This window comes from Ictidomys tridecemlineatus, chromosome 8 (assembly GCF_052094955.1).
Source record: "Ictidomys tridecemlineatus isolate mIctTri1 chromosome 8, mIctTri1.hap1, whole genome shotgun sequence".
NCBI lineage: Eukaryota > Metazoa > Chordata > Mammalia > Rodentia > Sciuridae > Ictidomys > Ictidomys tridecemlineatus.
The window spans coordinates 19,828,921-19,856,668 of record NC_135484.1 but is presented as its reverse complement, the minus strand read 5'-3'; the positions used below and the strand labels follow the sequence as shown (position 1 = coordinate 19,856,668).

The 27,748-nt window shown below is 33.3% G+C and overlaps 1 protein-coding gene across 2 annotated transcripts in view; it reads right to left on the bottom strand.

The window, feature by feature from the left end:
- The window catches only part of Shprh (SNF2 histone linker PHD RING helicase), a 94,245-nt gene extending 67,704 nt beyond the window's left edge, over positions 1–26,541 (bottom strand). The window contains exons 1-14 of one of the 2 annotated variants that reach the window (XM_078018954.1): positions 25,274–26,541; positions 22,339–23,009; positions 21,035–21,164; positions 18,839–19,061; positions 16,705–16,779; positions 15,598–15,748; positions 14,820–14,928; positions 13,942–14,198; positions 11,973–12,629; positions 10,404–10,655; positions 9,518–9,596; positions 4,565–4,728; positions 4,201–4,457; positions 2,862–2,983 (exon numbers count right to left, since the gene is read on the bottom strand). In XM_078018954.1, coding sequence (XP_077875080.1) covers positions 2,862–2,983; positions 4,201–4,457; positions 4,565–4,728; positions 9,518–9,596; positions 10,404–10,655; positions 11,973–12,629; positions 13,942–14,198; positions 14,820–14,928; positions 15,598–15,748; positions 16,705–16,779; positions 18,839–19,061; positions 21,035–21,164; positions 22,339–23,009; positions 25,274–25,289 — 3,163 coding nt within the window. In that variant the 5' untranslated portion in view covers positions 25,290–26,541. Of the gene's footprint in view, positions 1–2,861; positions 2,984–4,200; positions 4,458–4,564; positions 4,729–9,517; positions 9,597–10,403; positions 10,656–11,972; positions 12,630–13,941; positions 14,199–14,819; positions 15,026–15,597; positions 15,749–16,704; positions 16,780–18,838; positions 19,062–21,034; positions 21,165–22,338; positions 23,010–25,273 lie in introns of those variants that run through there. The other variant, XM_078018953.1, reaches the window with a different exon arrangement.
- Positions 26,542–27,748: the final 1,207 nt, after the last annotated feature.

The window sequence follows — 27,748 nt, the reverse complement described above, 5'->3', positions numbered from 1 at the left end:
GTAATATGATTTGCGTGTAGAAAAACAATCACTTCTCAGATGTGATGCCAGATTTTGATGATCTAAAAATATTTTAAACAGTACATTGATTATTCATATATTTTCAAAGATGAGCACACATAACTCCTCATCTGTGATAGTCATGAAATTTGAAAGTTTTAATTATAATTATTCAGGTAACTTGGCACTGGGAAAAGCTAGTATTAGATATAACACATATTTTCCCTATTTTTGACTATTTATTTCAAAGTTGATGTAAAGCAAAGTTTATTGTTTTTCAAAACAATTCTTTTTAAATAATGAATTGCCTTATTTACTCTTTCCCCATGAATTTTAAGGCAGAGATGATTTTAGATAGATGGCTGAAATACCAAATAGCCACAGGACAAAATTAGCAATTGAGCTGGCAATAATGATGATGATAATGATTAAGAATTACTAGAGAAAATACAAACTTGCAATCACTTGATAAAAATTTAAGATTTTCTAATCAATGTCCAGGAAGGAAGATTTGCTATGAAGGTGTATGTGTTAATCTATGAGGTCCAAAGTTTTTAATTCTGCAAATATCTCAATGAAATCAACATAAGTGCTTTCAATTAGGTTGGAAGTCATAATGCAGAGGTTATAGATCCTTTATATTTCACACATATGAATGCTCTAATCGTTCACCTATCACTTTTTTCAAAAGAATAGAACTCTAAAATCATTTACTTCAAAAGTTACCATAATGGAATATGTGTTGCTCAATTTAAGTTTTTAGGGGTGTCCCACATCTGGACAATGGGACTTAGTGGGCTGAGAACAATACTTTCTGAGAGAGGCAATGTAGGTCATACTATTTATGTTTTACTATATTATCTATATTTTACTGAGTAAACTAAGGTTCAGAAATTTTGAAAAATATGCCCAAGTTCACAGATTACAATTGCAGCAGATAAGAAGCCACATCTTTTTCAATTCTTGTCTAGAGCTGTTTCTATACAGCTTTGGAGAGTCCTTCTAATTCTACCCAAGAATGCAAGATAACAAGAAACATTTATCCAGGTGTGGTGGCACATGCAGCAGCTTGGAAGGCTGAGGCAGGAGGATCACAAATTAGAGGCCAGCCTCAATAATTTAGTAGTGAGGCTCTAGGCAACTTAGGGAGACCCTGTCTCCAAAAAAAAAAAAAAAAAAAAAAAAGGCAAGAGATGTAGCTCAGTGGTAAAATGCCCCTGGGATAAATCCCTAGGATCAAAAGAAAAATAAAGGTAATAATAGACGCTTCACAGCTCTGTTTCCATTATGCAGAAGAACTAATAACTAAGGACAGGCTAATCAAAGAGGGTTAGAACATTACCTGTATTCTATAGAAATTATAAATTTCTCTGCATGATTTATTTCTTACTGGGTAAATGAGAGTAATGGTAAATTTCCTCTGTGACTGTGTACTCAATAGACTAGGATATGAGAACCCTCACATTTAACACAAAAGGTTACTGGTGGAAAGTTGAATGAACTAACATTAATCATGAAATACCTTAAAACAGACTTTAACACTATGCTGAAGTTGTTCTCCATTCATCAGCTGGTGATAAGTCCAAGACACCTGGCCCCTCACTTCTAGTGCCGGGTGGAAATGGCATACATCACTGAGCCCTAAGAATACTACACACACATACACGTATGGTGTACATATATGTATGTGTATATGTATATATGTTGTACATTTATGATACATATATACCTATGGTAAAGTTTAATTTATAAATTAGGAAACATAAAAGATTGATAACTAATAAAAAAATAGAACTATAACAATATATAACAAGAATAAATTTTTTTAACGTTTAGTACTACAAATTTCCATTTAATTACTTATTTGTTATATCTCACAAACCTTGATATTTTATTTTCATTCACTTCAAAATACATCCTAGTCTAGCTTTTGATTTATCTTTACTCTAAGGATTATTCAGAAGTTGTTATTTAGTTTCCGAATATTTAAAGACTTTCTAGTTATTTTTCTCTTACTGATAACTAATTTAATTCCACTGTGGTCATAGAGTATGCACGAAAAATTTTGAATCCTTGGCTTATTTACTTGTTTTACAGCCCAGAAAATGGCTGACCTTGGTAAGCATTCGATGTATACCCAAAAAGAATATGTGCAACTCTTTGGTTGGGTAAAGTGTTAAATAAGTCTTCATTAGGTCAACTGAATAACAGTTTTGTCTATGTACTTATTTTTTATCTACACTCTGGTAAACGTTTAGAGAAAGATGCTGAAATCCTTAACTACAATTATGGATTTGTCTATTTCTCACTGCAGTTCTATTATATGCATTGTGTCAGTGTGTGCGCACTCGCACATATTGTTCACCTTCTGAACGAATTTAAGATCCAAAACATCTGACACTTTATATACCACCATCATTCCTTACAGGCATATATTTATGGGAAAAACAAATTTATAAATAAATTTTGAATTTATTTATAAATTTTAAAATCAATAAACAATAATCCTATGAATGTGTCAAAATTTAACCAGTCTTCTATTTCTAGACATTTTGATTGTTTTTAATTGTTCACTATAAAAGACTAAGATTATCAACTTATGGCCATATCTTTTTTCATATCTGAATTTCTGTAAAAAAAACAAGAAAAAACCTGCAAAAGTGGAATTGTTCAGACAAAACACTTGTAAATGTTTAAAGTTTATGAACCATCCTGCATAACTGCTCTCTGTAACTTAAATGGGAACATTTAAATTACAATCAGTAGTGTGTATTTTTTTGGGGGGGGGTGGGTTCTGCTATAATTAAACTTCCTCAGAAGGTATCTGAAAAATCAGAAATAACAAAGCAATCACCTTCTACCTTTAATAATGTGGATGCCCGCTAAGCCATTGAGGGCACAAACTAGTTGCCGATGTGCTTCTTCACACTCGGTTCCACATTTCTTCTGCAAAGATGTCAGTAGCTCTTCCATTGTCATCGTGCTTAAAGAAAAGGCAGATTGTTAAAAGCTAGAAATGAAATCCCAACTATTAATTCAGTGGGAGAGTTACATCATGCAAGATGAATACCACAGGACTCTTACAAAGAGTCTATATGATACCATTACAGCATTTTTCTCTTTAGCTCCATTTTACCATTATAGCTTGTTAATTTAATTATTTTGTACTCTAAAAGCAGACTTTCTTCTATCTGATCCCATCATTCTTTAAAGTTTTCCCTATTTAGTCAAGGGAGAAAGGAACTAGAAAAAATATTCCTCAAATACAAAATAGAATATGATACATTTGAATGCTAGGCGCCGTGGCATATGTCTGTATCCCAGTGGCTCAGAAGTCTGAGACAGAAGGATCATGAGTTGAAAGCCAGCCTCAGCAACTTAGCAGGGCCCTAGGCAATTCAGTGACACCCTATCTCTAAAATTAATTAATCTTCTTGAGCCTTATATCTTTTAGTATGTAATTAAAAAAAATCCTTCAAGAATAAGGTCAAATGTCACTTCCACCAGAAAGCAATTGAATTTTCACCACGCAATAAAATTGTTTCCATAGGACTTTGTATGTATCTTTTATGATATTTATCATATATGCCTTATATTGAAGATTCTATAATCTTTGATACTTTCCCTATTTGTCAATAATTTACTTAAAGGCAAGAACAAAATCTCATCCTCTTTATATCTCTATGACACCTAAAAGAGTTTCTTTTTTATGCCAGTGCTAAAAATAGGCCATTTCTGAAGTACAGTCTGATTTGCAAAAATATTTCTGGGGTGACAGAGTATTATGGACACAAATTCTTTAATGATTTTGGAAGGAAAAAAAATCAAAAAGCTAGCACAATTATAAAGAAACTATTCAATGGCAATATAATTCCCTGATGTGGGGAAACTAAGAAATACAATTAAAACAGAAAGCCTTTTAAATCTGGAGTACTGCCAAAAGAACTCCAATTAAAAATCAACAACAACTAAAAAAATCCCAACAATGGTCCTAATTCTAAAATAAATTTTAAAAACCATAAAATAATTTTTATTAGATTCTTATTCAAAAATAAGACTTCATACAGAGAAAAACCACTATATGACTAAAAATAACTGACAACTCGATTTTAAGTCCCTGAATAAAACTGTGGTAACTGCTTAAATATTGTCTATTTTACAATCTCATAAACCACAGGATAAGGAAATTGATAATAAAACCTTTTTTGCAGTGGCAAGAACTCTCCACGAACAGCCTGTGGATGGCAGCAGGCCTGTCTGAGCCTCAGCAATGGATACAGAATGGAGGTGACAGTCCTTCTGTCCAGGCTGCTGAGCTTTAGGGCCCAGTCGGAAATCTTCCTGAGTTTTACCACTGCATCCTGGCAGCACACTTCATGCTGACGGTGGTAGAAATGTCTTTCCACTGGAGAAAAGTGGAGCCAGTGTATTTCTTCAGTCTGAGGTGGTATCTGGATCTTAATGAGGAGTTAAAAATAAAAAGACTTTACCTGAAAATTAAACTTTTCATCCCAACTCCACTTTTTTTTTTTTAAACTAATACCCTTAACTGATGAAAACATACTTGGTCAATCACATCTTTCTTTGCAGACCTCCACAGTATCTTGGCAATAAAGCTGTAGAGGAGCTTAGGATTCTTCTTGCAGTAAGGACGATAGAGGAGGCGAACCCACCAGTGTTTGACACAGTAAGGTTCAATACCAAGAAAGACCACTAAACCAAAAAGATCTAAAAAGAAAAAAGCCAAAAGCACACTAAGAATAACTTTTAAATACTTTTTTGTTACTATTTTAAATAAGTACTCTCATAGACATTACAAAGCTCAAAGTATTTTCTATGAATTAAAACACATAGGTTCTATAGAGAATACTCTTATCTAAAATTCCTCCTAATCTCAGAGAAAAGCCTAAGACTATAATAAAAAATATAGATGAGACTTACTCAGTAATTCATAGCAACATCTATAGAATAAAAATGTAAAATAAAGAAAAATAAATAAACCATAGTACCCTCATAAAACGACTATTGTTCTTTTCTGATCTAGCAAGCCTTCCATTCATGAGCTTTAGGGCATGGTCATTCTTATATATCTCCTGACTGGGCACATTCAATATTGTATTGTATTTCCCCCTACTTAATATATCCTAATAAGCAGTTTTCCACTTATCTATTTGTGATGAATATTCTAACATATAAAAACAGCTTAGGATAAACTATCAGGTGTGTGGCAGGGGAACTAACATAAAAATTATGCAATCAATGAGTGCGAATATAAAAATATTTATATAGAAAATACTAAATGTGGTTTTGTCTTCAAATGAAGAGTATGAGTGTAATTTGCTTTATGCTTTTCTGTTCTGTTTTATAAATATGAATAGATACATATATACATACACACATATATATGTATATATATGCACATACATATATTTTTAACAAGGAGCATGTACTCTCTTCAAAGGACATTAAAATTATCTTTAAAAAAATGCTATAACCCTTCCTATAATATCTTTTTGAAGATAAGCAACAAATATTTAAGTTGAATCAAGTTACTATCATGGTTTTTGGGAATGAGTAACATCTGAAAGAATTGTTATATCACTGTCTATATGCAGAAATCTAGATTTATATTTTAGCTCAAATCAATCCCATTACCCATGTGCTGCTCCTTCTTTTTTACTTATTTATTCTAATTTGTTATATATGACAGCAGAATGCATTTCAATTCAGAGTACACATATAGAGTACAATTTTTCATGGCTCTGGTTGTACACAAAGTAGAGTCATACCATTCATGTCTTCACACATGCACTTGGGGATAATGATGTCCATCTCATTCCACCGTCTTTCCTACCTCTGTCCAACCTCCCTTTCCCTCCTTCCCCCCCTTTTCCCTATCTAAAGTTCCTCCATTCCTCCCATGCACCCCCACCATACCCATTATGGATCAGCATCCTCCTATCATAGAAAACATTCGGCATTTGGTTTTTTGGGATTGGCTAACTTCACTTAGCATTATATCCTCCAACTCCATCCATTTAGCTGCAAATGCCATGATTTTATTCTTTTTTAATGCTGAGTAATATTCCAATGTGTATATATACCATAGTTTATTTACCCATTCATCTACTGAAGGGCTCTGAGTTGGTTCCACAATTTAGCTATTGTGAATTGTGCTGCTATAAACGTTGATGTGGCTGCATTACTACTGTATACTATTTTTGAGTCCTTTGGGTATAGACCGAGGAGTAGGATAGCTAGGTCAAACTGTGGTTCCATTTCAAATTTTCCAAGAAATCACTATACTGCTTAGAGATGTTGCTACTCCTTCTTTGTGGTCTAAAAAAGTGTCTCGGATTCTACTTGCCATGATCAAATTTGCAATCTATTACCCAAATATGCCTTTCTTCTAGTATTATTCAGAAGTAAATATTGTCTCCATCTGTGGATTTACACATCAGAAATCTCAGCATCTCCTTATCTATCATCAAGTCTTGTTTTTTTCCTTATCTACTGTTCATTATTTCTTAAGAACAACCCTAGTCTAAAGTGCTAGCATAACTTGTCTAGGTTATTTATTATAGCCAATCAACTGACATCCTAATATTCATTCTGCCAGTCTTCTAAACCATTCTCCACATTGCAACTAGTGTTCTTTTGAAATACAAACTAGCCACAAAAGACCCTAAACCACTGTGTTGAATTCTTTCCATAGCTCCTCCTTTTCTTAAGAAAAATAAATGAGTAAAGTACTTTATTATGGCTTACAAGGTTTTCTACCATTCCATCTATACCCACCTACTCAGCATCTTAATACATGTTTCCCCTGTTTGTATTCTAACCACATTGATCCTCTTTTGGTCTCCTGCTACCTTACGATCTTACATATATTTTTTCTTCCTGTTCCTCTACAACAGAGAATTCTTCCTTTGCCTCTAAACTAGCTTATGTTTGGGATCTCAGATCAGTTGTTACTCCCTTCTGCATCCTTAGCACGTGATATCTTCTTTATAAAACCTGTGTTAGTTAGAATTTTGTCATTTTCTCATTGGTGAAAGTTATCTTGATTACAGTTTAATTTTTGTGTAAGTATTTAATAAACATATCTTCTCATCTAAGGTATAAGCTCAATAATATGGGAAACTTTGCCTGTTTATGGTCACCATGATACGTCACAGAAACTAAATGAAATGATAAATGCACTACAAAGAACTTATTCAAAAGTCAACAGTTTCAAAGAAACCAAAATAAATAAATGACTACATAAGTCAAAAATAAAAACAAAAGCAAAAGTGGAAGTAGCTATCATTCACTGAATATTTAACATCTGCCAGGTACTGCGTACTAAGTGCTTTGTATTCTTTATTATAATTCGTATGGAGAACACATTATTTTACAAATGAGGACAATAAAGATTTGACTGTTTAAATCAATTTGTTTATAAACATATAATTAATAAGTCAAGATGTGAACCTAGGTTTAGATATTCCCAAAGCTTTGAAGTATAGGCAGTTTTCTTGCTACTTGACTTTGCAAGTAGATTGACAGTATTTCAGCTGGCTATCAGCCACACAGTAAAGGCCTGGCAAATTATGGAATGAAAACACTTTACCTTCATTTCCTTGTTCAATATGTGGCCAATTTGAGATTTGTAAGATTTCTTAGTTATTGCTAATTAATAGATCATTAAGTATAATTTATCTCTGTGAGTTTAGGTTTTCAACTGAGGCAGACGTGAAAGGGTGCAATTTTGCTCCCCACGGGATACTTGGCAACATCTGAAGACATTTGTTATGATTAGATGTAAGGTGTCCCCCAAAAGCTCATGTGTGAGTCAATGCAAAAGGGTTTAGAGGTGGAATGACTGGGTTAAGAGAGCCTTAACCCAATCAGTATGCAAATACTACTCTAAGCAGGAAGTGGTTGGAGGAGGTGGATTCCTAGGGATGTGTCTTTGGGGTTTATGTTCTGTTGAGTGGAATTCTCTATTCCTCTCTCTCTGATACAACATAGTAAGTCACGGGCAAGCTAACAATCTCAATATAACGACTAAAAAAAAAAAGATTTTTAGAATATATCAAGTTAAAGAAGCTATAGAGTATGAAAGCAAAGAGGAAAGACAAGCAAAATTCCAGAAAGTTTCAAAAAAGCTGCTTTTTTTTAGGTGACTTGGGGCATGAGGATATTTTGGGTATAATTATTTTATTGTGGAAATAAGAGAGTCATGGGTATGTACATAAGCAAAAACTTTCCAAATTTTACATTTTAAGCAGTTTTATTATATGCCATTTATACGTCAATAAAATTCAAAATACTAAAAAAAAAAAAAAAACCCACTTTTTTTCCAGGTCATAGTAATAGAAGTTTTTTTTAGTACAATAAAAAGTTATACAGTTCAAATCAAATGCAACATATGAAACCCTGAATTTTCAGAAAGATAAGTTTGTTTTAGTCAGCCTTTTTGCTGCTGTGACTAAAAGCCCTGACAAGAACAACTTTAGTGGAGGAAAGGTTAATTTGAGGGCTCACTATTTCAGAGGTCTAAGTCCATAGGTGGAAGACTGTGGCAGAGGGAAGCAGGTCACATGATGACCGGGAAGCATAGAGAGGCTCTGTTTGCCAGATACAAAATATATACCCCAAAGGCACTCCCACAATGATCCACCTCCTTTAGCCACCTCCTACCTGCTTTCAATTACCTCTCAGTTAATTCCATCCTGGGATTAATCTACTGACTGGGTTAAGGCTCTTATAACCCCATCATTTCCTGTAAACCTTTTTGCATAGTTTCACACATGAGATTTTGGGGAAGACCAAAATCAAAACACGAAACCATAACAAAGATGAATAAATATTACTGGACTCTAGGTATATTTAAATTTTATATTTTTACTACATTTTAATGATAACTTTTTAGGAAATTTCTTATATAAAATAACATTTACTTAAAATTTCAAATTTAAATATTCACAACTAAAGACTTCAATAATGTGGTGGTTTTCTATGAACAAACAGGAGTGAGATTACAATGTGTGTGTGGAAAGGAAGAAACAGAAGAATGGTTGAGGGGATAATAGTATATGAATATACCATGGCAGTATAAAGCTATTAGTATTTTGTAACTTTTACAATTAGTATAACTTTAATCTCACTACTTATGAATTCAGACAATGAACATTATGGTTCCTATTTTAATAAGGCAGCCAAATGCAATTAATTTTTATCCCTGCTTTCTTTTTGGTCAGATCCTTTCTATTTTCTACCTACCACTATGGAACTCACTTCAGACCAGTATCTATATTTGTAATGTAAGTACAATAGTTGCAATAAAGCAATTTCTTTAAAAACAGAAAAATAACCCAAGTTCTATTTGAAAGATATATGCTTGAAGCTATTAGGAGTGAACTCTAAATACACATTCACTTAAAGTATAGATTTTAACAAAACTTAAGCATGATAATATTTTCCCCCTCAAAAACAGTTTTCAAATATATGTAAAATGTGTGATATACACTACCCTCCAATCCTCTCTGCACCGGAGTGCCACTGATACACCACCGATTAATTCCACTCAAACGCTGGGCCATTTCTGCAGCCTGGTGAGAGAGAAATAGGAAAGAAAAAGAAAGGAAAAAAGTCACAGGAGCAACGCAGAAGTCAGGTATACATTTACTCATGAACATAGTAAAGCTATACTTCAGGTGGGACACACTGGCTTTTATTTAACAATTATCATGCTCAATGTTGAATGTTATCAATGGGTCATCTTCCAATACAGTTGTTGTCTTGAATGGAAGGTTGCCAGGTGCCACCCTAAACTGCAGGGGTAGTTTAAGTATGCAGAGAATAAAAAATCTTTAAGACTAATACATCTCTTACACTACACTCCAAATGTAAACCTCTGTGGTAGGGGAATATGATACATAAATTCAGCTCAGGTTAAAGACTGGTCAAAGGAAGCAGACAGAATAAAGATAAATGATAAAGGTGGAATCAAAACTCTGACCTCTGAAGTAGAATATTTTTGTAAATATCTGATCTCTTGACAAGTGAAACCAAACTGCCAAAGTCAACTTTGGCTTATCAGAACCAGTATGGTAGACTTTCCTGTCAGGAGAAATTCTTTAAAAAGTCCTTAAATACAGTTTAGTTGATTTGCATCAGATTGACATCTTATCCAAATATTTATGAATATTTTCATATAAAGCAATGACTCATGGAGTATTAAAATAATTTCAAAGGTTTCTAGCACATAAGAAAAAGAAATGTAGGATGTTTAACAGCAAACTCTCAACTAATATCAATACTGTGGGTTAACTATACATTAGGATTTAAACTTTTAAGTACACCTAATTCCGTTTCCCTTTCTTCCCCAGTCCTCAAATGATTTTGCAGACTCTTACTTTTACTGCAGGACATTCAACCATCTGGGCTTCATCAAGACAAATCCTCCACCACTCCACAGCTACTAGGGGGCTGGGAATGGCCATATAGCGCTTCTGGTTCCGTAGGCGACGCCCATCCTCACTATTGCTATGTGGGATATCAACATAGTTTAGTTCTGAACGAAGAACATCATAGGTAATGATAACTATATCCTGCTCTGCCAAAAAATGAGGTTGTAAAAAGCCATGCTTCTTCACTCCTTGATATACCTAAAGAAACAATCAGCACCAACACAGTTATAGCAGAAAAACTTGAAGACAAATGAAATGTTCATTTATTCATATCCTTACCAAGCCCTTTCTATTTGCCAATGATCATACATGCTATGAGACAGATTTGAATACCTGTCTAAAGAAGGACACATTTCAGTGTAGTGGAAGACAAATAACATGAGCAATGTAAAAGGACCTATAACAAAAGTAAATGGGTTAGCATCACAGTGCTATTCTGTGGCTATTCTATTATATAATATAATATTATATAATATATATTATAATATAATATAATATATACTATATAACTATTCTGTGGCTGAGAAGTTAAAGTCAGAGAAATTAAAATTTGAGGTATACTTTGAAGAATATTTAGGAGTTCTTGCAGGTGGAAAAAGAAAAAGGAATAACATGATAGGTAGGTAGAGGAAACAAGAGCTGTGTGAGAACATAATGGTATAAAAAAGTAAGAGCTATTATTTACAAAATGCCTTTAATGTTTCAGACACTATGTTAAGCATTATCTTCAAACTTCAATAACAATTCCATTAGTTGTTGTTCTTACTCCCATGCCACACATAGAAACATTAAGTGGTTTACTCAAAAAAGAGGTAAGACTCAATCCAAAGTTTTCCCTATCCACACAGAACAGAGCTTCTCAATGGCAAAAACTGTGCTTTCTTTATTACTGTATTTTCTTCTATGCCTAGATAGTGACTGAAATATAAAAAAGCTACAATATTTGCATGGAAAGAACAAAGGTAGAGAAGAGTACTTATTGTTAGTAAACAAAATGACTATTTACTATTTGTCTGTACTTTATCATATCATTTAATCTTCATATCAGGTCTGTGACATACCATTTCAGAACTTAGTACAATTTTTGACATATAATAGATGCTCAATAAATATTTTCTGCATAGGTAAAAAAATCTTCAGAGAATGATTCCAGAGCTAAAAAGTCACAGATCAGACAGATAGCTGCAATTACATAATGCTGCCTCTGGGTTGTATTTCTCTCTGAAAGTATAAATGCTTAAACCAACTTTTTTTCATTTCTATGGTCAAAAAAATTTTAAAAAGCTTTCACATTTTCATTCTCAAAGTGCTTCTGACTCTGGAGATTCTTAGGTCAGAAAGATAGTCCCCTGTTCTATATTTTATTTTCAGATTCCTTTTAAAGCTTTGATTTAATATCACTATTATATACTAATAAGTTAATTTGAGGGATAAATTAAAAAAAAGATTACAAAAACTGTTACAAAGAACAAAAGTTTATATCTTTCTATCCCTCTTTAGCCCACACTGCCTCACCAAGACTCGAAGAGATGATGACCTCACATGCCGGTTTATCTCTTCCACCCACTGGTGACAGATGGAACTTGGAGAAATGATCAGAGTTGCCCTTGTTGATACTGGATCCATTGCAACAAGGCAGTGGGGGCAGTAGAACGGCTTAATCTTTATATTCTTCTCTTCATAATTCACACATTTTGCATGTTGCCACAGGTGGCATTTCAGGCACTGCACACGAGGTTTACGGTCTACCTCATCAAGTTCACCACAGATGCACTCAAAGCGATAATCAGAGGTATTATAGGGAATCACAATATTACAATGTGGCATCTCATTATCAGTAAGGTTCAGAGATTGAGCATGGTCCTCTGTTTCTTGTTCTTGCTTGACTTCGGATACACATGTACTTTCAGACATGGTAATGTCAGTAATTATAGATTCACTAGAGGCTGGACGGTGACTTTGTGAATCAGGATTGACGTTAAGCTGACTTTTTTCTTTTTTTGATGGAATAGGCTTTTTCCTCAATTTAGTACGATTTTTCCTGGTTTTATAATAATAATAGTAAGGATCATCATCATCATCAGAGGTGTTAGACGGCAAGTATTCAGAATCTGTGTCCTTGTTTCCTGATTTCCTGGATTCTTTCTGAAGTTTCCTTGGACTTCCTACTGTCTGTGAATAAAATATAATTTAATTACCTTATTTGAACACAGCTATATTTTTGAAATTAAACTCACAACTTCATGTACATTCTTTACAAAAAAATTCAGTGACTAGTCTTTTTTCCTGAGGAGAAATCATTCCTGATAAATGGCTTCTAATCTACTTTTCAGTAGTCTGCAGGGAACCAAGAAGGAGGGTCTACTCCTGTACAGTACAATTTGCAAGGAATAAAGATCAGAAGAATAAAGAGAGCTAGTGACTTTTTGATATTAATCTCTTATAATATGTGTATACTTAAGTCGATAAAATGTGCATATCCAAACTCAGGCAATTACAAAAGAACCAAGTTCTAAAAAAAGTAAGTTAATCTACTGAACACTAAAATTAACAAATAAATTCCTTCTACCTTTCCATTTTCTGCTTGTGTCATCTTGCAATTATTTGGTCCCTGGTCTTAACAGGTCTCAGGATAGTAAAAAAAAAAAAAAAAATGATGCAATAGCAATGCTTTATAAGGGTGTATAATACATGGTAGGGGGAGTGTGACAAACAGGTAGGTGACAAGATAGCTTCCTCCAAGCAGTGTCAGAACTAAGATCAAAGAGGAGTTAGGATACTTAATACAGAATCAATGGTATTAACTAGAGGACTTTTTTTTTTTTTTCTTTTTTCTGGTGGCAGCAGGACTCATAAAAGCAGTTAACTCCAGTCTTCTATACCACGTGGGGATAACACTATACACTATCTACTGTAGGAAATGAATTTTTTTCCTACTTTTTCTTTTATAGTAACCAAGCGATGGTTTATTTTGACTTGTTATCATTAGTCTTTTACATTTGTTGGCAAATACTCTATTTTCCTAAAATCACATTGAAATTTTTGGATCAATGAAATCAACTTTATAACCAAATGCAAAAATTATAAGATGATAACATGGAAATGAGAATTTCATATAAAAGATTTGAAATGTATACAATGTAATATGTTAATTTTAGGTATCATAAGTATTTTTTGAAGTATGCACAAACATTTTAACCAATGACAGCAGCATGATGAGAAGAGAGAAATGATCCAAAACTCTCTATTATGTTTAATCAACAATTTTATAATTCACACCTACTTGAGTACTTGTGATGTGCTAAGAATTCTCCTCTGGATTTAATGTTAACCAAAACCAACTTTCTACTTTTTTTAACTAGCTATTTTTTTTTTTAAATCTTTAGACTATGAGAGCTTCTTTGTCATTGTCAAGACGAGATTTGTCAATTTATTCTATAAGATATCACACAGACATACATGTATTTAATAAATGCTCTGGTACCTGTTTTTTTGTTTTATCACATATGTCCTCTTCTTTGTAATTCTTTCCCAATGTAAAAGTCCCAGAGAAACCATGGCCTTTAATCTGTTTCACAAGACCTTCAAAAATTAAACACTTCAGCATCCGTTTCAGAAGACTTCTGTTTCGCTGAACATCATATCTATATATAGAACTGACATACTTGTAGATGGAAAGGATTGAAACTCCTTTTTTCCCATTCATTTCTTTCACAGCTGTCAGGATCATTACCCGAGTAGCTAAATGCAAAAGAATATCCTAACTCAGTCAAAATAAATAAAAGTGAAATGGGAAATAAAACTCAGTTCAGCTTGATCTACATTAAGGATTGTGTTAAGAAAAATATAAATCAAAGATTTATTACTATACAGTAATACTCTGAAGAATATATAATAAATTTATCTCAATATACTAAGAAAAAAATCACTGCAACAGAAATAATGTAGGGAAGAATTACTAAGGTTAATTTATTAGTCTTAAAATACAATAATCAATTCAAAATTATAAAAGAACAGAAAGTGTTGACTTTCTCATAATTACTTAGTATATGCTATCATTAGTTAGGGAAACATTCATTTGCTAACAAGAACCTAATATAGCTATCCTTGTGAATAAACAAAGCTGGGTTCAAATTGTATGCTAAAGAAATTTAAGCAAAAGAGACTAAGCAAGAACTACCTGGATCAAGTCGAACAAATTAATATTTAAAAAATTTTTCTTAAGATACTGACTTGTAGTTAAGCCCATTTATACAATGTATAAACAACTATAGAAACAATTATTCGTAACAATTACAAGTATCTCTAAGAACTATAATGAAAATCACTTTAAGAAGGCATTTTAAGAAATATCATACTTACGGGGGCAATGAACTTTTTCTTTTGGTTCAAATTCCATATTCTGGGTTTCCATGGTTTTTACTTTTCCTCCAAAACAATGTGATGGGATGAAATAATTCACCACTTTTCCCTGATACAAACAACATTCAGTAGTCACATATTTGCTTCCAGTATTCTGAAGTGTTTATTAAAATTAATACTCCTTCCATTAAGAAAATGCAAAACAGCTGAAAATAATTATGAAAGAAAGGGCTAAATACACTATTCATACATATAAACCTTATTTTTTATTTCAGAACCTACAGTTAGCCATTATTTTAAAAAATATGTACATATTTCGGGACAAGGACTTAAGAGTTTATTTCATCTAACAATCTATTTACTAAGCTACCTATATCTTTTAACAAAGTTCTAATTATTAAATTCTAAATTTATATACCTGAGATTTGATTAACTTTTTAAAATAGCAATTTTAAGATATTTAATGTTAATGTGGATCTTTGTAGTAGTAACAAAATATTTAAGAAGTCAGTAGTAGTTTCCTTGCCAACTGCTTGGATGCTTGGTAAGTGATCACATATCCTCTTCCTAGTTGGCCAACATCACTTGAGAAAACCCTGCCAGGTCACAAACATCCCATTCTCTGTGCCCACTTGAAGTTAACTAACCACTAATATAAATCATTAGCCACAGAGCGAACAGAAAGTGTTGATTTAAGTGCCAAGCATATGTTCAACAAATGATGCCTTTTGAGAACATATGTCCCTAACTTTCCAAAGCACTACAGTACTCCTCCTACCTCAGGAAGAGTGAGAGCATCTTGTTTGACATCTTGTCTAGTATGCGTCAGAATAAGAGCCAAAACCTCCACTGTCTTTCCAAGACCCATCTCATCTGCTAAGATTCCACCAAGCAACTGTGGCCCAGAATGTGGGTACTCACGGATGATGCTAAAGAGAAAAAAAAAAAAAAAAAAAAAATCAAGCAAAATATATCATAGTAATGTATATAAAATTACACTTTCCTAATTAGTGTTCCTAATGAGAACTGAGAGATGCATAAAAGCCTAAGTTTATTGAAGCTGTATTTGAGCATGTAACAATTCAAATTCATAGATCATAAATGTAAGAACTGTAAATAAATAAAAAATAATAATAGAAAATGTAAGAACTGTAAATAAATAAATAAAAATAATAATAGTAATAAAAACTACCTGGGCTAACAAATAAGTTCACAGAAACAAAAGTGGTATTGGTAAATACTCATCATTTTTTCTTTTATAATTAAAAGGAAAACATGTCCTTTTGTGACCCTTATGAATCTGTGAATAAAAATAAATAAAGGGCAATATCTACTGACTAATTATGTTAATGATTCCTAAGACTCTTATAAATTGATACATCTCATGACAAATCTAAAAACTGGCCCATAGTAACCAAAATAACTTTTATTAAAATAAAAATGTCTCTTTAAATCTTGATAACTAAGTTCCTTATGTCTATTACGTTGTATTCATTTACTGAAAAATGACAAGTACTATTAATTCTAGATATATCCTATCTATAAAAATGTCTAATAAGACCTTTTGGGTACTGCCAAAACTGAGAACATATGTTACTATTTCATATAGTTTTACATTTAATTATTTTTATTTTTTGGAGGTACCAGGGATTGAACTCAGGGGCACTTGGCCACTGAGCCATATCCTGGGCCCTATTTTGTATTTTATTTAGAAAAAGTGTCTCACTGAGATGTTTAGCACCTCACTTTTGCTGAAGCTGTCTTTGAACTTGCAATCTTCCTGCTTCAGGCTCCTGAGCCACAGGGATTACAGGTGTGTGCCACCATGCCAAGCTAGTTTTACATTTATTTTTAAATCAAGCATACAAATAAAATTTTGCCTTACCAGCCTGTGTAGGGATTATAGAAGAGTTTCAAACCATCAGATGTAACAATCTCTCGCCATAAGTAGTGCAGGGAACTATCTAAAATAAATAAATAAATAAATAACCATAAGAATGAATCTGTTTCTCTTTCTGTTAGTAAGAAGTCCAGATACCCTGGGATACTCATTTTGGAGACCCATGGTGAGAAATCTCAATCAGGAAAAACTACATAATTAACACATGGATGAAAAACTAAGGATCCCTCCAAGCCTTTTTTTATAATAGTATTCTTTAATTTTTTTGTTTTGAGCACAAATCCACATAAACAAGTAATAAAATGAAAAAGTTAACTGTAGCAAATTACAAAAGGTTAACAGGAAAAAAACCCTAATGCATATAACCAATTCCTATCTTGTATATAACCAATTCCTTATCTTGTATAAATCATCAAGAAGTTCCATTGTTTTAAAATAACTCAGAAGACATTTATTTGAATCCTACCTGACCTCAAAGGATTATTTAAGTAAAAAATATCTAAAACTATAATACATGAAAGTACTCAAGTTTGTTTTCATCAGAATCTTCCACCATCTTTCTTCTTAATATTTTAACTTGTTAAAGCCAACTTTCAAGGAGGGAGTGTGCCTCTACCTATTAGTAAAATTCAAGCAATCTTTTGTTGCATTCCTAAGGGATTAACAGATGAAGTAGGAACACAGATGAACAAGTGTTTATACAATGAAAAGATTAAAAGATGAAAAGTTTTAATGAGAATAAGTGACAGAAAAGCTGCTAAATAGTACACACGGATTTAATCAACAAGATGTGGTCTATGGTAAAAAAGAATGAATTATTGATTCACACAGGATGGATATATCTCAACATTATGCCAAAAGAAGCGTATTTCTCCCCAAAATGTATGTTTATTATAATTTCATTCATTGTTTCAAAAATAAGCAGAACTCTGGTCACAGTGGTTGCCTCCTGATGGGGTTGAAGTAGGAAAAATGACTGAGGTTTGAGGAAACTTTCCAGAATGATGGCAGTACTTTACATCGGGACTGTCTGATAGAGGTACAATGGGAACTGCACATGTAATTTTTAATTTGTAATTTTATTAATAAATAAAAAGAAGAAACAGGTGGAATAGTTTTAACAGCATATTTTATTTACCCCAATATAACTAAAAAAAATGTTTTAACATGTAATCAATATTAAAATTAAGATATTTTACATTCTTCCTATGAATTTAAACTCAGTACATCTCAATCTGAACAATCATATTTCAACTCTCAAGAGCCATTTGTGGCTTGTGGCTACTTTGGGGACCCTTTAGTTCCCCACATATTAGGAATCTTAACAGAAACCAATTCCAATGTCAGATGTTATTTTTTTTCAGATTTGAACTGGGTGGGTGGGAGGTAAAGGACAAGAGAATGGGACCAGAGTAGTGGGAATGAATTGCTATTTGTTGTTCAAAATGAAAAGTTAAAAAAAAAAATAAAGTTTGTTAAAAAGTATAAATTTAAACACTGGAAGAAATTACAGCTATTGGACATTAAGTAAAATAAATATATATAGGAAGAATTCTAAATAGTTAATACACTTCCTATAACCAAGTAAAAATCTCATCTTGAGGTAGTGATAAAGTGTGTGCCTCCCATAAACCTATTACTTTCATGAAAATACTTAATAGGTGAAATTTTATTTCTTTCTTTATTTTGTGGGGCAAAGAATAAAATGCAAATCTAAGAAAATTAGTCATGTATCTCTTACATCTACAAATTTGTTTTCTGTCCTAATATTTAACATCAAATTATGAAGTTTCCTGTAGAGGAATAGCAAAATTCTCATCTAATCAGATTTTAGAAGCAACTATTAGTTGATAAATCATGTAAATAAATTTCTTGGTTTTTAAAAATTCCAATCAAGATTGTGTTCATTTTGGGAAGAAAAAACTTCCCAAACTTTTCTGAATGAGGAAAGCCACAAATTAACTTTTGTAGATTTCAATTTTGAAGGATTTCTTAAGAAATTATTTTGTTCATAATAATACCCATTCTATCCTATCTTTTCAATGTTCTTTGCTTAATGATTACTGCCAACCCCCACCAATCCCTCTAGCCAAGGTGCCTTTTGTTAAGCATCTTATACTTGCCACCAGTAGGAGTGCTTCTGAAATGCTCTTGTTGTAGCATCCAGTTGACAGCCTCTCTCTGGTAGGGTCTCAACACAGGGATTAATGCAGGATGCTGGACATCCACTTGTACAGACAGTGCTTCTTGCTGATGTGCTTGCTTCACGAAGTGATAGAGCTCATCGATGTCCTGTCCCTCTGGCTCACTCTCTGAATCTTCATCATCTTCTTCTAACACATCTGTATATTCAAAAACAATGTAGTCACAACTTGATTTACCTTTATAACCACACACAATTTTTATCCTAAAAATATACTATGCACTCACTCAATTCAGGTCTTGTTCAGTGTGTTTTACAACTGGAAATCCCTATTAATTCTTCATTCATCAAAAATCTATCCACTTTTCCCATGGCACTTTCTTTTGTTTCCTCTGGCTGGAATTAAAGTCCTCTGCCCACACAAGATTTTGGATATAACAGTATATTGCAATATTTATGTGTATCTGTCCCTTCACCACTGAGGAAAAAAGATGGTCTTGTTTTAATAACTCTTCAGACAAGCTGACATATTGGCCCATTTTGGGTATGTAATAACAATCTCAGGAACTGATTGTGAATATCTTCTGAAGTTTACAAAATGATAACTTATTTCACTTTTACATCATTTCAGATTTGAACTGGATTGGTGGGAGGTAGTGGGGAAGAGAATGGGACAGGCCAGGCATGGGGCCTCACACCTGTAACCCAAGGACTTGGGAGGCTAAGGCAAGTGGTCACAAGTTTGAGGCCAGTCTCGAAAATTTAAAAAGACCCTGTCTTAAAATAAAAACTAAATCAAAGAACTGGGGATGTAGCTCAGTGGTGGACAACCCTGAATCCAATCTCCATTATTGTTTAAAAAAAAAAATTTATATATATATTTCCATATGTAAATATTAATTTTTCTATGTATATTAAGTTAAGACAAGAGTTCCCATTCTATTTCTCATGCTAAAAAAGGACAAGCTTTTGGTAGAAGCAGTTGCGAATTAGGAAACAAGTGCTTAAATATCAATTTGGGAGGAATATCTGATTCATTTGATTCACTCAGTTGGCACAACTGTCCTATTCAAGAAGACTTGTGCTTACTCTAACATGAATAATTCGATAAAAACTGTTGATAAATTTATAACTTCTTTCAGCTGATTCCTTATAAAAAATACCATTCTTTCAAGGTGAAGTGAACCGTTTATGTATGAATTGGTTTCAAAGAGGTCTATATAATTCATAGGACATACCTAATATGCTCTAGAACGAAAAGATTATACCAAAAATATACAGCTCACTTTTGTTTTCAGTAAAAAGAACACACTGTATAGGATTTTCAATTATTGTATAATTAGGTAGTTCTACAATCTAGTACTAATATCTAAATTTGAACTGTTCCTTAGAAACCATGTTTCCAAAAATTCAAATTCCATTATTTTTATAAGAATTATAGATTTTTATCGTAACTTTAAGGAATCTACATGTACTTGAAAGCATTCCTGTTAATTCTGAAACCAGAGATTTTTCCCCACTAAATCTCTAACTTGCAAAATAATTTACTAGTAGCAGTATTATGAAATAATATGCTATAGAATCAACTCATTGACTAAGCTTAGAAACTGATTTCTAGAATACTCCAGTATGTTCTAAAATTTCCAACTGAAATAATGTTGCCCTACCAATTCTTCAAAGAGAAATTTGAGCAGTTTTGCAGTAGTGCTGTTGGATGCACCAAATCATCCACACTCTCCCTTGGCCACCAATGGCAGATAATTCTGAAACTGCAGTTCTGACCAAGGATACAATGTTCTGCCAAGAAACAGAGTGAAGTCATCTGGTCTTTATGGGAACCAAGCTCTTGACAACTGCAAAGGAGAGGTGGAACAAAGGCTGGCCAAGAATCTCTGGCTGTGATAAAATTTTGCACAAGAAAACAAAAAATCCAACTACCTCAGATCCATTTAGACTACCTTTCAACTTGCATATTACTTTGGCAAACACAGTAAAATAAATTATATCAGCAAGGGCATTTCGAATAAGTAAAATTTTGCCACACAGTGTTTTATGTAGGTCATATAAATTTTTTAAATCATTTTCATTACCTGATTTTCTGGTTGTAATGTATAGGAGCTGAAAGAAAAATCCACAATTCAAAAGCAATATAAAATTTACTTTAAAAATTACCTGGAATAATAAAATTGTATAACTTTTCCATCACTCTCTTCATGAGTTGATTAAACTTTTTCATTCTTGAATTTGCATCACTCAAAAAGTCTAATTTTGCTAGGCCAGCTTCCAGAATATAAATTCCAACCTACAAAGAATTGTTAACAAAAAATAGTTTTACTTGGAATATACCATTCTTTATGAGGACATAAGAAAAAAAAAACCCTTTTTTTAGTTTCATCACTTTTAAAGGTATTCACAGTATTTGCCCCACACAAGTACTAGTTAAATACCTACCAGATCTCCTCTGGATATTTTCATTTTTAATAATGCAAGTGTCTATTATGCTAGATACACCAGTCTAGCTTTTAGAAAAAAAATACTTCCTTAACATAAACCAAACCTAGGAGAATGTGATGAGAATATCCAATTCTACCTGCCAAGTCATTAATTCCTTTACTTGATGAGCATCAGAATAATCACCGAAGTTTATTAAAAACGCAGACTTCCTTAGAAGGTTCTAACACACATGCTAGAATTCTTATGAAGTTAGGTTTAGAAATCCTTATTACTGGATTAAACACTAAAATGTATCTAATATGGGCAGGTGGGGGTGGTGAACCAAAATGTAAATGTACTTACAAATGACCAAAGCAAAAATCAAAATAAAAATTGATTCTGGGAGGGGGGGTTTTCTTAAAACCCACTAATGGATTAAATAAACTCTGAACAGAATATTAACAAGTGACCAAGAGTTACTAGGGAAAGGAAAGGAAACAATCCGGATAGAAGGAATTATGAGAGCAATGAAAAGATTCAGAAAGATAGCAGAGTGTTTGTAGGAAGAAAATCAATTTGGAGTTTCTGGAACAAAAAAAAAGAGTGATGGAGTAGGAGGCTCAAAGACATATCAAAGGAGAAACTAGTATAGCAGATTAGAAAAATTATACTTAGTTCTTCAGACAGGAAGGAACTGCATGCATGGTATACATGTACAGAAACTAGATAAAGGATCTGAAAAGGTACAACCAGAAACAGAAATGGTTAAATGATGTTATAGTAAGGAAGAGATGATAAGGACCCAAAGAAGACATTGATAATAAGACAGATGGAAAGAAGAATCAGGAGGATCTCCTTGAAAAAAGTGGTCCAGAAAGGATTAGCTATAATACATTTTCTGTAGTTACTGAAAGCCCCAAATAAAGTGTATTTGAAATTTGATAATGAGAGACTTATTGCTGGTTTTTCAGACTTTCCAAGTTAACTTTAAAATGAACTGCTAATATAGAAGAACTTTAAAAGACACCACAGAAACTGAATACCTTGATAATGTGATTTCCTTCTGGTCTCTGGTAAAGTTTTATTCTTCTCTTCTTTTGCAGCCATCCCAAATCTTCTAACAGTTCACCAGTGAAGGATGATTGTACTCGAATACTTTTGTCACAAATGCTGATTGATTCTTTGAGGCCTTTTTCTTGTTTCTTTACCTCCTCACATTCTGAATGAACATAGATCAGGAACTCATTGCTTAACTCTGAACTCATCAATGTAAAACTCCTTTCAGAAAAATTTTCAATTAAATTTTGTTCAGGAAGAAGCTTAAGAGTTACTTCTCCCAGAAATGCTTTCCAAGAATTATCAAAATGATAGGGAGAAATCACAATACTCAACTTTACAGAAGAGGAGGAAAAAATACCAATGGTTTCTTCTTTTTTAGTCAGTTTCAAGACACTCCCAGACTGTGAACACCTCTTCTTGTCTCTGTAAACCACTTCTTCCTGTGGGCTGTCATCCAGAATGATGCAATCAGCAAGAGAGGATTCTGCACCTGGGCAGGGCTGCTCATCATCAGTCAAGGTGAGTGGTTCATTCCTTCTGTCCTCATGCATGTTCCAACGAAGCTGCTGCTGCTTTTCTTCATCTACCTTCACTGGAAGAGTGCGTTTCCGTCGGTTGCTCATTTTCACCTTCTCTTGGTTGGTAAATGTGAACTCTAGAAGACAAATGAAACCAGTAGACATATCATGAGAGGATTTTAGTATGTAAGTATTCCCTGATGAGAAATTCAACATAAATTCAAAGACCACAAATTTAACATGAAATCTTCAGAAAGAAACAAATAAAAAAAATTTATTAAGTCAAATACAGTTAAGGAACATGTTAAACCATAATCTCATGTATCAAATAAATTCTAATTGTTTTTCAGGTCATTAATGAATGAATATATTTAGTAAAGACAATTTGTTGTGTAAAATATGTTCTACAAACACATTTGAGGGAGCTGGGGTTGTGGCTCAGTGGTAGAGCGCTTGGCTAGCATTTATGAGGCACTGGGTTCGATTCTCAGCACCACATATAAATAAAAAAAATAAAGGTCCACCAACAACTAAAAAATATTTTTAAAAAATCCACATTTGATAAGCAATATGTGAGGGTAAATCTCTCACATAGCTTGGAAATGTTTATTTGAAATAGATTATTAATATTTAAACTCACATCATTGCTACAGAATTTCAATTTTGTTATATGATTCCAAATCATTAACCAAATATCACCTGAACCTAATGTAGTTTAAAACCCCTTAAAAATTTATCTTCTTTTCCAAAAGGGAAAAATGAAAATACAAATCTCTATTTCTTTTTATGGATTAGCAGAAAAATAGGATTAGAAGGATAACTGGGAATAAGGTAGTGATGGTAACCAGGAGAAATGAGACAGAAGCAGGAAAAAAAAAATGGAAGTAAAAGAAATGGAGGGAGAAGTGCACACATGCTGGTGATTTCAAAAAGAGGAACCAGGGCTAAATGTACACTAGCCTCACTCAAAAGCCAATTCCTATGCCAAATATAAAACCACTCAAATATTAAATAATTAAAGTCATAATGATGGTTAATGCCTATTCCAGCCTAGTAGTTGAGGTGGGGATAGGGAAGATGCATTAAACAAACAAACAAACAAATAAACAAACAAAACCAACTAAAATTTTGCTTTAAGAGAAAAAAAATATTATTTTTGAATTGCTATATGCATGCACAAATAAGCCAAAATAAAATCCATTATTCTGTATAGTTAATATGCACCAATTAAAAAAGTTAAATAAAATATCCTATCAGGTATCTGCTGAGTCTCCACTAAATACTCAGCACTGTGCTGTATTTCAAGGGAGGATATAAAATAAGCACAAATCAAATTATGGACTAATGTGGAACAGAAAAGAAACTGTGTTTTGATTTCTTGATGAACTGAGCATACAAAGCAGCCTACTGCCCTCTACTCCTACTAACTCCCATCCCTAACTATGTGCTCCAAATCCCGGAAAGAATGAAAAATGTATTTTAAAGAAACAATTCAAGAACACATTGCCCTGTTTAAAATAAGACAAAACAAAGTGACTAGGAAAATCTTAGCTGACCAGAAGAAGTTTCTAAAAAATAATACAGAAGGAATAAGACTGAAAAACTTAGTGACAGCAGGAATGTATTAGGGAGCATCATCCAGAGGATTCCCAGGCCCAGGTGGTGGACCTATTAGTGGAACCCAAGTGAATATAGGGTCACAGACACAGACAATCATGGAATATCAACCTTCTCTCTTGTTAAAGTAATGCAGCTGTAATGGGGACATCTATTTTCCAGTGAGAGTATTGCCTAAACTGAAGAGATGTCCTTTTGTTACTGATTATAGGAAAAAAAGGTCAATGGCAAAGGATTCTACCTATGGACGGGTTTCATCAGTCCTCACTCTCATTGAACACAGTAGAAAACAAGTTGAAGCAGCTATGTTGGATTCTCCCCTAAAGCAAGCTGCAGAAGCAATGAAAGGTGAAGGAGGGAATTTGAAGTGCAAAGACAAGCTCACAAGGATCAATCAAACATTTAGAGACTACCAACAGGAGAAAAACAAAAACAAAAACAAAAAAGACAAATTTTCACCTAAGAAATAGATGGGACAATGTGAGTCACTTTACAATCTAGATGGTCAATAACATCACATTCTTAGGGAGAAAACATACTGTTTTCATGAAACAGAAGCAGTAAGTAATAACACCAAAAAGATATGGTTATAAAAAAGGTGTTAAAAATTTTTGGAAAAGCAAATTAAATTGCTAAAATTCGAGAGAAGGAGAAAAATAAGGGAAAGAGAGGAGGTCAATGATTCAGTAATAGCAGAATGAATATAATTACAGAACAAATGTCAAAATGATCCCTGAAACAAGTAAATTATCTCATAGCGCCTAACTGACTCTTCCTGGTTTACCTGGAAATTTTGCCATTCAATCTCTGAAAGTAGTCAATCCCAGGAAACCTCTCTATCCCAGGCGAAGTAGGATTCTTGATGGCCCTTCTCCCAGCTTATTACAAGGAGACAGTTTCCAGAAACAATAGGAGGAAATCAGAGTCCAGTGGTCTCTTCTGAATTAAGGAAACATTTTAGAATTTGTAAGACAAAATGAGGAAGACCAACCTTGCACATGACTGAGTCACACTCCCCGGTTAGGTGCTGAGGCACTCAGTCATAGAAATGTGGCAGAGCTTTCCCAACCCTTCTTGGGTTCGAGGGTTGGTGTCTCGTGCATGGGTGTGTCTTGCTACAGCCCCATGGGTGAAGCTATGCTCACCTGTTCCTTTGTAATATAACCCCTTGCCCAGTTTAGGATAGAATCTTCCATGGAAGTGCCTTGTATGTGTGTCCCCTTCTCTTACTGTGCTCTTGGATGTGGCCTACCCAAATGTCAGTCAACCTGCTGACAGTGGACATCATGAAGATAGACTCAGTCCCCTGAAACCTGACCCCTTGCCTCATTTGAATAGCTTTCCTCAATAAAAGGGGTTAGTGTGTGCTCTGGCTGTCTCTCTTTCTGCAGACCCTTAAAGTCAGAGGAGCCGTCACAGCAATTCCAAAGAAAAAGGTATTTGTGTCTCTTGTGTGGTTTTTTGCGCAGCTCACTCAGCCCAGTTCAACTGGAGTAATCCCTGAGCCTTTTAGTCGCCAGAACAGAAACCCGTCAACAAAATATCAAATAGAAGGTGCACACACAGAGGGCTCTAAAGATACACAGAGGAACCACTTGAGTATGTATGATAATGATTTAATGATTTATATTTGTGGATGAGGGAAACAGTCAAAGATGGAGAAAGACCACTAGAAATAGGTGGAACAGGGGCTGGAGTTGTGGCTCAGTTCAATCCTCAGGACCACATAAAAAATAAATAAATAAAATAAAGGTATGTGTCTACCTACAACTGAAAAGTACTCAGAGAAAAAAAGAAACAGGTGGAACAATCCCTGCAGCTCATACATAACTGGGGATAGTTTACAGAAATACCCTTTTCATACAGGAGGTAACATGTAGAATTTTCAGAATTGCCTTATAAGTGGTCCCAAGTTAGCTTTAGACTAACAGCCAGAAACAAAACAAAACAAAAATAAGTTCATTCTGAATCTAGTCTAACAAACTTTAAAAACAACAAACATAAAATTGAACAAAATGTCAAAAAAAAATCACCAGGCATAAAACAAAACAAAACAAACAGTAAAGAACCATGACAAGAAAGAAAAAAAGATCTAGAAATTACAGATGATACAATTACCAGATATAAACATTCAGTTATTCTAAATATTCTGAATATGTTCAAGAAAGTAGAAGAAAACACGACAATAATGAGGAGAAATGGAAGATATGTAGATGGAAAAATTACATCTGAAATGAAAAGAGGCCAACAGCAGAAAGACATGGGGAAAAAAGCAGAGTGGATTCAAACACAGTAACAGCAGCAAGTAGTGAAAATGAATTAAAGGGATAAACAAACACTAAAAACAACAAACAGAGCACCTGGACCTACTAGAAAATGTTAAAACTGTCTAACACTGATGCAATTGGAATCTAACAGGAAAGGGAGTGATGGTAAGAAAAATAGTTGAAAAAAACCATGCAAGAAAATTTTCAAAATCTGATAAGAACACAATCAACCCAGAACACCAAAAGGCTTAATGAAAACCAGTAAGGGCAAATTACAAGAACCTTAAAAACAACAAGCACAAACTACAATAGCAGCAGGGTATACCATAATTAAATTGCTGAAAAGCATCATCTCTCCAGATTAGTCTTATCTCTACTTTTGATATTTCTCCTAGCCTAGAATCCTAAACCCAGCAAAATATATTTCAAAAATGAAGATGAAAAAAGACAAAAACCAAAAGGATTGATTACCTACAGACCTATACTATAAGAAATGTCAGAAGTTGTTTTCAGGCAGAAGAAAAATGATATTAGACAGAAATGTAGGTCTACATAATAAAACAAAAAGCAGAAATAAAAAGTATCTGTAACTATAATTTTTGTTTCCAAATTTAAGATATAACTGACTTTTTAATCTAAAAAATTATTCTAAAAACTTTCCAGCAAACGTAAAAATAGATAAAAAAGAGTTACAGTAATATAATTAATATGACATATTATGTTCATGGACTGAAAGACTCAAAATATCAACATATCAATTCCTTAATATTAATCTATTGAATTGGAGTAATACCATTCAGAATGCCAATAAGTTTCTTTGAAAAAAACTGACAAACTGGTTCTACAAATTATACTGAAATGCCCAGCATCTAGAAGAACCAAAAAATTTTGGAACAGAAGAATAAAGTTGAATGAATTACACTTATTTCAAGACTTATATCAACAATAAGTCTTGTGGTAATAGTGTAAAGACAGACATAATACCCATGAAT